Raw genomic sequence first — 13,374 nt, 5'->3', positions numbered from 1 at the left:
CACCTTAGGAGTATTAAACATATAAGGTTCCAAGGGAAATTGCATCTGGGCACTTAGTTTTGTGCTATTTTTCTGTTCTTAGTGGCATCTGATATTCTGTCCGTGGCACGTCACAGTGTCATCAGCCTGATGGTTGTACATTTTTCCAGATCACTGGTAATAAAACGTGATGCAGTTTATTTTTATCTTGCCATCATGTACTGAATGTAGAGAGCCATGAGAACCGCAGAAGCTTCACAGGACAGCAAAGGTCAATCTATCAGTGGTTAAGGAGGCATTCATGTGCTGTGTGACATGGTAGCAGCTGCCAAACTTACCTACCCCTCTTTAGGCTATTTCAAGTCCTGGACTACAAAGCACAAGTAGAAGGGGCTGATGCTTTCACTGCTCAGTATGTTGTTGTCTCATAGACTTTGCTATGGACTCTCAAGCTTTTTTTTACTGCACATAACTGTCATTTTATCCAAGCAAGTCTGTACTAACATTAACAGTTAAATTTTAGATTTAAGCCTATTGGAAAAATCCTGAAATAGTGAATTGCACTTTTCTGCTCCAGGGCAACTGAAATTGCTGGCTTATCTACTAACATCACCCATTTAGTAGAGAGTGACAGTAGTCATACAGTACTCTCTATTCAGCCAAGCTAAAATATGTGAATAGGACAAGAAAATTAACTCAGCTGCCACAGGGATCACCAGGAGTAGAGCACAAAGTTTAATTGAATTTCCCCTTATGAGCTCAGCCCATCATGACTGGAGAACTGGGACCGCAGTTAGGGCAGAACACCACAGAAGCACGTCCTTGAGAGACACAGAGAGTTTTAAAATGCTCCGAAGTGCTCTGATCGCATCTGTCCACGTGAGCAGGAGTCTCTGCTTGGTCCTTGTTTCTTTCTTGCATCCCAACTGGAATTACAAGGTGCTCTGCAGAGTATTCCAGTTCCATAATCACCTGGTGGCCTCTCCCGGTCTCCTGCCAGCCAGCTTGTTTCTGCTGTGGTGACGCACATGTGGATAGAACAGACGCATAGGGATGCTGTCTTGTGGGAGAAGAAGAGGGGCCAGAGAGCGGAAGGAGAGGCTTTAGCCCACTTTCCGGCTGGATTTGATCACAGGATGTTAGCAAAAAGGGTCTGCTTTAGCCTGTTCCCACTAGCTCCCTCGCATGGTACACACCCTTCTTGTAAATCTCAGCAACAGTTTGTGAGGTTGTTCTTTACTTACCTATCCTGCCAGTTGGCCGTTTGGTTTTGTCTTTTTTTTTTAGCCACCTACAAAATGTTTACATTTAGCGTAATGGGACCAGCATTTTTCTTCTTTGACTTTAAAATTCCATACGAAAAAGCTTTATTTGACCGGGCATTCAAATCAACACTCTAAGGCTTTTGTGTGTTACAGAGCCTAAAATGGCTATAATGAGACTACGTGACAATGAAAATTTAGCACAGTATTTTCTCTCCAGTAGATTCTGCTCAGTGTAGCATCCGTGTTGAGATGACAGAAAACTTCTGTTTGAGAACACAATTCGTTCTGCTTTATGTCCAGCATTGATCTCCCACAAAGCATGCAAAGCTAAGTGAAGGGTTAAGGTAAAATCCTTTCTTCCATCTGGACAAAGAAAACTTTTTCTTTGGAAAGGAAGCCTGTTGCAAGGCTTGAATTGAATTTTCACTACAAAAAGGATGAAAGTCTCCAGGTCAAATGCTGTGTAACCTGGTGTAATGATATGATAAGACTGTGATGACAATGCCGCAGTCTGGTCTGACCCCTGAATACTACCTACACGAACATAAGGTTCTGTTTTTTTGTTTTATTACTTTTTTTTAATGCCTCCCATTTTCCGGACTGCTATATAAAATCCTGCGGGCTTACTTTTCACTCATAAGTGCATGTCTCAGAAATTGAAATCATGTATCAGCTGGTAAATAAACTGCTAGCTCTGTTTCTTTTTATATTTCTCAGGAAATGTTTCAATTCTTCTAAACGGTTATTTAAGCCCTGTGTTTGTAAAATTCTGGCAAGGGCTAGAAAATGCTCCAGAGATTGTGTTTTGAGGCAACAGCTCTGAAACGTGCAAGCTTTAACTGCCATAAAAGAATGAAATTTATTTGGCCTAGTGTGTATTGCTCTAAAAGTAATGGCTGGAAGAAGCATTTCTGAGAGTCAGCCCTCTTGGTGACATAGTCCTCAGCTTTTACTGCAGTTGTGCTCCGTGGAAATGTGACTAAACAGCAAATAGTGCCCAGACTAGAGGAACGGCCGAGTTGGTTCAGGGTAAAGTTTAAGCATCTACCTTAGATCCATCTCCAACACTAGCCATAAACAATTCAGGGAAATTTGTTATTTGCCAAAACCAAACCAAACCAAAATGATAAAAACAGCAGTGACCAAACCCTGGGTGTACCAAGGGTCCGTGCAGGCAGAGGAGCAGCTGTGCTGTCCCGTGTTGCGGCGGCTTGGATGCTTCAGCTTTCTTCCCTGAGCGCGACTGCAGAGAGATGGCACTGTTGTATTGTGGTTTGTACTCGGCTTCATTCATCGCATGCTGGCGACCGACTCCCAGATTGTTCATCAGAATCGAGGCATTTTGCTTTTAAATGTCATATTCCTTCATCTGTTTTCAAAGGCAAGCATTTTAGTAGAGAAGGGTTTTATTTTAAAGAAGTGCTGAAAAAAATATCTTCGCGAGCGAGATTTAAAAAATCGCCTCAAGAGTTGCATTGTTCAAATGCAGAGAATCGCCTATTTCATCTTAAAATAGCCTTAACTTAAGCTAGGATTTAATGCCATAATTCACAAACATCTGCCTGGAAGAGCCTTCTTGCGTTACTGAGGCTGTTTGCCTGCTATCATGTACGATCATTTCCACATAATCATCTTTTCAAGTTTATTGAATTTAATCCTCAATGCAGTAGCATTTCTTATGCTTCTATTCTATGGGAAGGCTGTTCCACAACCGCATTCCTCTAATTTTAAGCAATTGAGAATAGTTTAAGTATTACAAGCTAAGGTTTAGGTTTTTTCTTCTCTCATCGCCAGAAATGTGCATCAACTAAAGTTAAAATAAATATTCAGGTTTTTACCTGTCTATTAACATGTTATGGCTGTACTGCAACGAAATGACTTTAGATGTCGTGCGCAAGCAGACAGCAACAGAACAGAACTCTTCATTCCTCTGAACCTGTGAAAATGAGATCATTATGAATCTTACAGTGACAATGCACATACTACTGTAATGCATATTATCAAAATAAAAGGACTTGTTCCTTTTATTTCTGCTTGCTTTTTTGGTAGAAGGAGCCATAATGGGCTAATCAGTTTATTGTATAGTCTGATTATTTTTTTTTAATTACTTTTTCTTTTTAAATTACAGTGGGAGAAATTACAGATGACAACAAGTGAGAGGAGGAAAATAGTTTGTTCGGTCACATTCCACGTAATTGCAATTACCTGTGTCGTTTGGTCATTGTACGTTTTAATCGACAGAACCGCTGAGGAAATTAAACAAGGCAATGACAATGGTAAGTGTCTTTCTTTTACCTTCTTCAATCTCGCACCAAAGCAATGGATGGATGTGAGATGCAGATACGTAACCACTCACATTCTGTTCTTAAGTAACAGCTCACCGATACGTGGCTACATCAAATGCTTTAATGCAGAAGTAATGAATGCATCAGTGTTAAAAGCTTATGCTATGCCCCTGCAGGGAGACCTCTACTTAGAGTAATCATTACAACAGCTTAACTAGCCTGCTGGTTCTTCTTAGGTTAATCTCCCATTATCTAGGTATTTCTAAAGCTCAGACAAAAAGATGAGTCAAATTCAAACAGCTCAGTGGAAGTTCAGGTCATAAAATAGCAATTCGTTTATATTACCCACTTGAACCTCGATGTCCTGGAAAACACAATAGAGCCCTTTCATCAACAAGCTTCCTAATCCCAACTTCCAAAGGATCATGTTCCAGTTGTGTTAGTCCTTCATGTGAGACTTGAGTAGCACAGAAAGCCATTCCTGCATCCTTTCGAATAGAATTTCACTGTCAATGTCCTCATTCCAGTTGTGTTTATTGTGAGGGAGGTCAAACCCAGGAACAGAGAGGTCGTGGAGTCTCCATCCGTGGAGATACTGAAAACCCAACTGGACATGTGTAACAAAACGCATGTTTAACATAAGTGGGGTTTTTCTTGGACTATACTTACCGTATGTGGAAACCATATTCCAAACTGAACTACCGTTTTCCATTTCAAATCTAAAATTATTTGGTCTTAAGTTTAGTCTTAAATATGATTGTGATGATAAAGAGGATAAAAAGCTTTTGAGTTTTGATCTGACTTGACTGCAAGCACAGTAGAGGGACAAAGGTCTCTAGCTTTGTGCTATATTCTGAAGTTAACGTGGAAAACAAAACAGGCGGAGCTTTGTGCCTTGCTGGTTAAATAAATATTTGATGGTACTCCTGATGCTTGCCTTTCTTGCCTATGAGAGGAAAATATGTAACAAGCCTCAGTAAGTCACGGACGAATGTATATTACAAAGTCTTGTTCTGCTTTCTTTCTAAATGGGTAACCCTCTTTTTCATCTCAAAAAGCCGGCCCTGAGGATAGGACTAGGAACGGCTTTGAACTTCTGAGTACAACCACATCACCCTACTCATTAAAAAGGGGAAAGGTATTTCTGTGGCTTAGCTGAATTTATACAACAAAACAGCTAACATGAATTTTTGTTGTTATATAGAATGCGTAAGAATCACATAAATTAATCCCGCTGGGCTCAAAAAGTATTTATAATTTGTACAGAATTGTGTTTACCAAATGTAATGGGTGATTCTCCACACTAAAACATGGATAAAGAGATGCCTTGGAGCTACTTAAAACGTGTGAAAAGAAGTGTTTGTGAAGAGAAGTCTTTTGCCGCAAAATTTGCTTGTTGGGGGGGTGTACTTTTACAAAATCAACTGTATTTGGGGGGTGTGTGGGAAGAGCTGTATATGTAGTTTGCTTTTCTCTCATTATCTCTGTTTAAATGGGAAATGCTGGGGAAAAGACAGTGAGCACTGGAGGAAAAACACTTTATAAACATATTTTGAGGAGAAAAACTGAAAGCCCTGAATAATACTAGTACTCTTTGTTAATATTGCGTAAGTTTAAAAATCCCTTTTCTAAATATATCTCTGAAAATATTTAAAGGGCTTTTTTTTTCTCCTTACAAAGGCATATGATGCAAATAAACTAAAAGTGTAAACTTCTGAATCGGTAAACCTGTCACTGGTCTATAGAAAGGACAATTTAAAATATATTTAAAATATTCTAGAATTTATATGGCACCAGTGGTAGGGAATCAAGTTTCAAACAAATTTGCTCCGTTTGAAGGAGGAGGTCTAGGCTAAGCTGAGCTTTGTCTCTCCTAATAAAGCTCGAGGCTGTGACAATACGGCAATCCTGGAATATGCTGAAAAGTACAAAATTCACTGTGCCTTACCAGTTAAGCAAAAAACGATGCTTCCTGTATTACCGTGGAAGAAGCAGCAGCAGCACATCTTTACTGCCACGGGGTGGGAGAAACTCTGAAGGCAAGCTGAGCCGTTTATTCAGCCGCCTCTTCTGAACTCAGCTCTCCAGCTGTGACTTGCTGGTTCTAAGTGTCCTCACCCACTGATGGGGCTTAGTCAGATGCAAACCATACTGCTTTCGTAATTACAATCAAGACAGTGATTTTTAAAAACAGTTATTAAAGGGGAAAAAAAAAGAAAAAGCACATCACTGGCTACGACACCTTAGCAAAGTGTTCCTTGTTACTTCCTCCTGTCCCAGGTACTTCCTTCACTTGCAGGAAGAGGGAACTGAAGAAAGTCACGACAAATGTTTTGTGAACAAATTTAGCAAATATAAAAGGATTTGTGCCTGGCAAGTTCAGTTAACCAGAGTAAGAGCGGTTAGGGAGAAACGTGATTTTACATGGTCTTTGTATGCTTTCCTTTTGCTGCAAATTAAAAAAAAATTAATTGGCTAGTACCATCCCGTAATACCTTGTTACCATTTCTAAGTACTAGTAAACAGTTACCGTGACAGGGAAAACTGCAGCTACTTCAAACATTTTGTGTGCTTTTGCGATAATTAATATTCTTTTGGTCTCTATTTGTTTATCTAATTAAAACCCCAGCTCCTATGTGTTTAACAGTAAAGGGGATACTTAGATTCATGAGACTCGCACAGCTGGCTAAAAGCAAAGACTTGTTTTTGAGGAGTCCAGGTTACCAGGTCTGGGAGTGGAGCCTGGCTCCTCACTGAAGCTCTTCTGCCGAGTCCCAAAGGAACACAGATTACTTTCCTGCCTGTGCCAAACGTTTTTTCCCTGGATAAAACTTGGGTAAAACTCACAAATCTCACCAAGTTGTTGCGCCGTATCACCAGTGGTCAAACAAAGCATTCAAAGACCTTCCATGTAGGACCAACAAACCTATTTGGATTGTTCGGGCTGAGAGGGTAAGCGCTGATACAGAGGGCTCACTCTTGTGTACAGCATTTAATCTTTAAATGTGATGAGGCAATGGGTAACGGGAAGGCTGGTAGCTGGTCCTTTATGTTAGGCTGCTGAATGGTTGAAAAAAGCAGATGCAATGGTGTGAGTTAATGAGGAGAAGGCTATTCTTAATACAACATTAATTTATTCTGTTAAAATCTTAAAGACACATTTAGGCCAAAGCAAATAATTTTAACATTATTTATGTCACGAGCAAGTTGAAGTGCTCTCATGTCTAGCTTTCGTGTGTTAGCAGCTATATATTTTTCTGTAACTATCAATGTGATTGATCAACGCAATGACAGAAGTAAGAAGAGATACACCAATACCTTTAAGTTACTTTTTTAGTACATAGGAATATAAAAGTTCTGCTTTTTGATTTAGGCGAGTTCCGTGGGGTTGCACAGACAGCAGGAAAAAGAGGCCAACGAAGGCAGGTGATGCAGGAGATAACAGCCCTTTCCAGTAGCTTTTTTTACTATACCCTGGCTTCAAAATGAAGCCAGGACCAGGTAATGATGTTGTAAATGTTGGTGTTCCACGTACCCTAAACAGTGTCATGCTTCTAGGCACGATTTTGAAAAGCAGTTGTTGTTGAAGATATGCATAGTATTTCTAAGTATCCATTTATCTTGGTATTTTTGTATTTTTGCTTAAGCAAGCTATTGACTATGGGGATATTATTGAAGAACAGTAAAATGTTTTGGTTTTTGACTGCATCAAGCATTGTATTTCCTTTGTGAGAGCGGCCTTGCATTTCTTATTTGACCAAATTCCAGTGAAGTCCGTTAAAAGTGGGAGGCAGACGTAGTTTCTTGGCTGGCCTATAGGATAGGAAACTGCTGTTGTCTTCTGTTCAAGCCCCAACAGCGTGTACAAACCTGGGAATTCTTGGGAATTCTTAGGAATTCTTAGCAAGTGGCTTCTTTTCAAAATATTTTACTGACACTCAGTACTTGATACTCAATGTATGACAATGGTAATAAATATAAACATTTTATTTCAAAGGTGTCCTTGAGTGGCCATTTTGGACCAAACTCGTTGTGGTGGCCATTGGATTCACGGGGGGCCTGGTCTTCATGTACGTGCAGTGTAAGGTTTATGTTCAGCTGTGGCGCCGGTTGAAAGCCTACAACAGAGTGATCTTTGTTCAGAACTGCCCAGACACCGCCAAAAAACTGGAGGAGAGGAACTCTTCGTGCACTCAGACCTCGGACGTCAAGGACGCGGTGGTGGTGCCAGTAGCACAGACAGGTACAAACTCTCAGCCGGCAGCTGAAGAAACGACGCCTGAGGTGATGCCAGTTTGACAGAGACCGCGTCATTTCTTCCTTGCAGAGTAAGGCGTAGTGTTTTCTACACTACAAATGCTAAAAGAGAGTTGAAATGACTGTGCATTTTTTTTTTCAGTTAAAAAAAAAAAAAAACAACAAAAAAACCCACACAAAAAACAAATCCCTGTAAGGAAAACGGATCCGGCAAAGCAACTTGTTACTGTATGGAATGTGACCGTTCGTGAAGTAGTTTCGCAACTAGTCAGCAAGTGTAGTGAAAGTGGAAGTGTAGAAAGTGCAATAGAGAACAGGTTTAACAGACAATGCCAAACCCATGGGACAAGACTATTCTTTTTTTTTCTTTTTTAAATTGAATGGCTGGGAAAGTAGAAACAGACCTGATGATATAATCATTTGGTTTACAGAAAACGAAAACCTTTCATCTGTTTACTACTAAAAGTTGTATTTGCTATTTATCTCCTTGAAGATACGCTTCAAAAGGGTACCAATGAAGTTATATGCATTAACTGAATTGAGGTACAAAGAGCCGTACCACAGCACTCCCCCTCCAAGCCTCATACGGTCGCACGCGTTCATGGGACTGCAGTGGAGCCCGAATGTCTGGGCAGCTGTGGCAGCTAAGGATATTTGAAACATCCGAAAGGTAGCATTGTTTTTAAATATGCCTGAATTTTTGAACCGTAAGCAATTCCAACCAGTAGAAACTCATGTCTCCATAAGCTACAGCTATTTTTTTTTTAAGTATACCTGTCAGCAAAGTAAATACAGGAAGGAGAGAATGTGTAGATACATATTTAGCAGAGCAGCTCAGCTGTTTGTTTTACTTTGTAAAAGTGGATTGGTCGTAAATTGGAGACACAAAATTTTGAAGTAAGAACAATAAATGAAAAAATGCAGTTTACCGCAGAATCACACAACAGTAAATTGCGTATTATCAAAGGTCTGAAAAAGGATGTCACATAGGGAAGATGGAAGCCATTTTTGGTTTTATTTTTTTAGTCATGATACAGAAAGGTAGACATAAGAGAATATACCTACATCTCTTAAGAAAACATTAGTTTTTCTCTCCTCATTCCGAAAAGTTAGTTTCTATCTTCCTGATTGGAAAAATAAATCAAGTTTCCCTTTGTATAGGTAAACTTGAGGTGTTAGAGATTCGACAGTTCAGTTGTTAACTTCGTGTTTTGAGCATTCTCATATAAAAATGAAGTGTGAATAGCATTAAAGGGTGCAATAGATAAATGAATGTAGATATAATACTGTGTCCAACAGGGTGAATTTATATATAAAGAACCAGTTTTGTGATTCACTTCTCATACCTGTGACGTTTACCATCAGGACACAACAGCAAGTATTGACTTCGAGTAGTTATGTACTGGCGGGGGACAAGTTTGGCGCCTGAGTGTAATGTATATTTAAAAAAAAACAACTTAAAAGTTCTTTTTTGATCTTGTATTTAGGTAAAGGAGGAAAAGCAAACAAGCAAAGAACCAGAGCAAAGAGGATAGGAGAGCAGAGGTTGATTCAAAGGGGGAAATCTGCCACAGTTACAGGTGAACTACACTTCTACAGAAGCCTTGCAGTTTCTAGTGGTAAATTTCCTCTTTACACGCTCAAATATCTACAATTAAATAACAGGATCGTCCCATTCTTGCAAACATCCAGGGTGCTGGGCCTAAGATGTATTGGAGTTTATATAATAGGCATTCCTTTGTGAATGTTTCTACTGGCTTAAGGCTCAGGGCATACTGGAAGTAGCAGTATTAGCAAGAAATGTGTCTTTTATCAGACCATTATGTTCTTTTGTATTGGAATTGCTCATGTAATTTGGCTGTGACTAAGTGACTGTCATCTGGCCAGACAGGACGCAAAATCTTGGTGCTTGAACAGGCCCTAAATACATATTAATATTTGCTCTAAGTTACTCCAGGTTAGTTGAATTGATGTTTTAAGTTTTTTCACATAATGACATGCACTTTTCATATAAAATAGATTTCCAATTATACAATTGCAAATTGGAACTGTAGCAACCTGTCATTTGAAATGACATACAAGAGTAACCAAATAATTTCTGTTTGTAATTGTGGAAGAGACTTCAGAAGGACTTCAGAAGGTCTTCAGAAAACGATGCCAGTACTAAGGAACGCCTTGCAACTGCACTCGTTTAAGATAGTCTGCAAAGGCGTGGTTTTCAAAAAGTGTAAATCTACTTGATAAAAAGTAAATCTCATGAAATCTGAAGTTAAGACACTTAAAATTACTAGCAGCATCTAAATGTTTGGGATGATGTTTACAGTAAAACCTGATGAATCAGAGCAAAATTCACTGACATTCCATTGTTGTGGAAGATAATGAAGAGCTTTCTGAAATAATCAGGAAGTTTCTTACCAAGTGACAGTAACCCTGCTTCTTTAGCCAGCTTGTTCTTCGACCTGCTGTAGCATCGTGACCCCAGTGAGAAGACTTAATCCCCAGTTTACTGGAGACTAATTCACATCATTTTTTTCTTGAATAAGTATAAAATTCAACTCAAATTAAAAAATACCTGAGGCTTCTGAAAGCAGATTTCTAGCATCCAACAAGATTACTGTACATTTTTAAAAATACACCGAGGAGTCAGCAACAGAACAGACAACTTGCAAAATTTTATACTAAGAACTTCAAAACACTATTTTGGCACTCAACTACGTGTGCAACTGAGCTTACAGCTAGTTAAATGCAAGAATGGAGAAAGGCTTCAGTTGAAATTCCTCCTCTCCATTTGAAATATAAATTTGGACAGCAAAAAAAAAAAAAGGAGCAAAATGGGACACTGTCTGCTGAGACAGACAATGAGGAAGCCAGCAGCAAGGGAGACTACAGCAGGCTTGAAGCAGTCTTTAAAGCATTACAGTATTAGGCCGTGCATCCCTGTCTTTTCTTAGGGGCGCTGGATATTCCAGAGCTTTCAGGGATTTCATGCAGGATTGGTATTTGTTTCTGAAGCAGGGCGCAACCTCTTCAAGAGGGCACAGAGCTATTCACACCAACATGCCTCGGGTACAGGTCTTCACGAATAAGGAAGGTGCACGAATACAGGCGCTAGACAGCTATGACTTACTTACCAACCAGTGGTTTTTCCTTTCCACACAAAGCACAGTTTTCTGTATCAATTTAATAACCACGGGATTCTATCCTGCAAAAACAGCGTACTGAAAGTTTTGAGATACATTTTAAGACTTTTTTAATGAAAACGATATATCAAATAAAGCTCCGTATCAAGCTGCCTGGGTAGCCACAGTGCATCTTGGGCAAACGTGCTGACAGTGGCCTTCAGCCTGGCGACACCCACAAGGGCAGAACCTTGCTCTGTGCTGCCGTTACCAAGAAGAGCTTAATCTGCATTCGTGTTTAAGCGAAGTTTAAATTAAGGTAGAAGACAGAAGTAATCTGGTGTCAGATCAGAGCTGGAATTTTAAACAACATCCTCCTAACCTATGAACATGCAGGGTTTTTTTCCTGTTTTATGTTACAAGCATTATAATTTGGACAAACTGACATAAACATACCACTTTTGACTATCATTAGCATTACGAAGATTCTCAACGAGTCCAACAGTGCCATTCACACACTGCTCTACCTGAAAGCAGTGGTTTTGTTATGTAGAAAAAAAAGTAGTAATTCCCCATCACCAGAACAAACAGTTTATAATTTCTAATAATGCAATGAAACTTACTCTATGATGAAAATATTTGACTGTGTATAATATTTGGAACTACAAGTTTGTGTTACTTGTTTAACTCCCTCTCTTTTGCAAAAGAAAAACTGTATGTTTTTTGTGGGTGAATGTGTACTGAAAGACAGAAGGTAAGGGAAACAAAAGTAATATATCTGCTTATTGTTGTGAAAAAAATGTATTTGTATTAAACAAATGACCCAAATTACTGTGGTATTCTACATTTGTCCCTGTCATATAGAGCATCACATGCTGAACATGAATTGCAAAACCACACTCTTGCAAGACAGGTGAAAAATATACTCAGCAGCATACTTTTATATTGATAAACCTGCTGGCTTGAAGGGGCTAGTTTTGGGTACACACCTTGGCAGAATGCTCAGGAAAATACCTCACAGAAGAAAAACACTTGAAAAGAACTACGGTTGTTTAACTTGCAGAAAGGAAGACTGTGAACAGGTTTCAGCTCCATAAAGGACTCCCAGAAAGCAACTGGTTTTACATCCATAGCAAAACAGACAACTAGTACTGGGTTTCAAATGCAGGAGGTTAAGAGGAAGAAAATTTCCTAAGGAGAGCAGTGCTTTGGACTGAACTCTTTGTTATATGTGATTGTGGAATAGTCAACACTAAAAAGTTTTAAAGATGGGTTGGACAAACAGTTAAATGGTTTAAAGCTAATCTCACCTTAGATTGTCAGAAGGGATCACATTCCCTTTTAAATTATTTCAGACTTCTACTTGGTGAAATTTTCTCCTTTTCCAAAAACCCTAAAGATAAATGCTTTTTTTAATGAAAAGAAATATCACATGTTTGCGTTATAAAAGAATCTGTGCACTTCAAGTCAGGTGTAAAACCAAAGAAAGTATCCTATCTTGATAAATATGCAGTGTTCCAACCAAACTACAAATTTAGTTTTCTAAAGAGGATTGTAACCATCTACCCTGTATCTTTCTCCTAGATTTGTCAGCTGGGGAGAGAGTGGGCTAAGTTTCAGAACCTCACGGTTCTAGCTGGAATAAGTCATCATAAAGGCGGCGACTGCTAAGAATATACACTCAAAACACAGAAGTGTTCCAACAAATTACATTCCCTTCATCCAAGGCCGACAGATTGTTCATTTTGTTAAAGCTGCCCTAACTAGCTCACCCGTGTAATTCAAAGATGGATTCACAAATCCCTACAAGATATAATACAGAAGAAACAGCATAACCGAAGAAATTCTAGTAATGAAGATATAATCATTTCCATTCAATAGCGTATGAAAAAACAGAGCCAAATTTGGTTTTAGAGTTAAGACGATAGAGGTATAGGTCACTATGCCTTTTTGCTTTGCACACAGGAGTTCGAATCTCTTGATGGAGGGTACCATTAGAACACAAACACGCATTCCTGCTCAGTTTGCTCTCTGTATAAACATAAAAAAAGAAACATGCTAGATGGTATTTACTCACACCTTCCCCCCAATAAAATATTGAGGATGTTCTGCATGAGATTGAACTAAAAGTAAAAAAAATTGTCAGTTAATGAAGAACTCACCAAAAATACTTCGAATGGTGTACCACATTTCCACTGCCTATGATACAATGCTCAGAAAATAACCTCGGATAAATTTTACACCACGGTTGAGAACAGAACGATTCCAGTCTGCTGGAGAGTGCAGGCCCTAGGACAAACTTGCCCTTCTATTACTTGCAAATACTTACGACTGATACAAAATGAATTACAGAACCTTTTTTTTAAAAAAAAAAAAAAACCAGCTCAACAGTAATATATATGAAAATACAATAATCAGCACTATTCCATATAAAATCCAAAGACAGGTCATAGTAATTTTTAAGTGTGT

General features: G+C 38.9%; 1 protein-coding gene across 4 annotated transcripts in view; it reads left to right on the top strand.

Annotated features, from left to right (window-relative positions):
• Positions 1 to 13,362, top strand: part of MARCHF1 (membrane associated ring-CH-type finger 1) — a 248,096-nt gene extending 234,734 nt beyond the window's left edge. For all 4 annotated transcript variants that reach the window (XM_063335298.1, XM_063335296.1, XM_063335300.1 and 1 more), the window contains 2 exons: positions 3,373 to 3,520; positions 7,527 to 13,362. In XM_063335298.1, the coding sequence (XP_063191368.1) occupies positions 3,373 to 3,520; positions 7,527 to 7,828 (450 nt within the window). In that variant the 3' untranslated portion in view covers positions 7,829 to 13,362. The remainder of the gene's footprint in view (positions 1 to 3,372; positions 3,521 to 7,526) is intronic.
• The last annotated feature ends 12 nt before the right edge of the window (positions 13,363 to 13,374 follow it).

The sequence above is a fragment of the Chroicocephalus ridibundus genome, chromosome 5, assembly GCF_963924245.1.
Source record: "Chroicocephalus ridibundus chromosome 5, bChrRid1.1, whole genome shotgun sequence".
In the NCBI taxonomy this organism is placed as follows: domain Eukaryota; kingdom Metazoa; phylum Chordata; class Aves; order Charadriiformes; family Laridae; genus Chroicocephalus; species Chroicocephalus ridibundus.
Note: the sequence above shows the minus strand (reverse complement) of the source record. Positions and strands in the feature narration are given on the sequence as shown.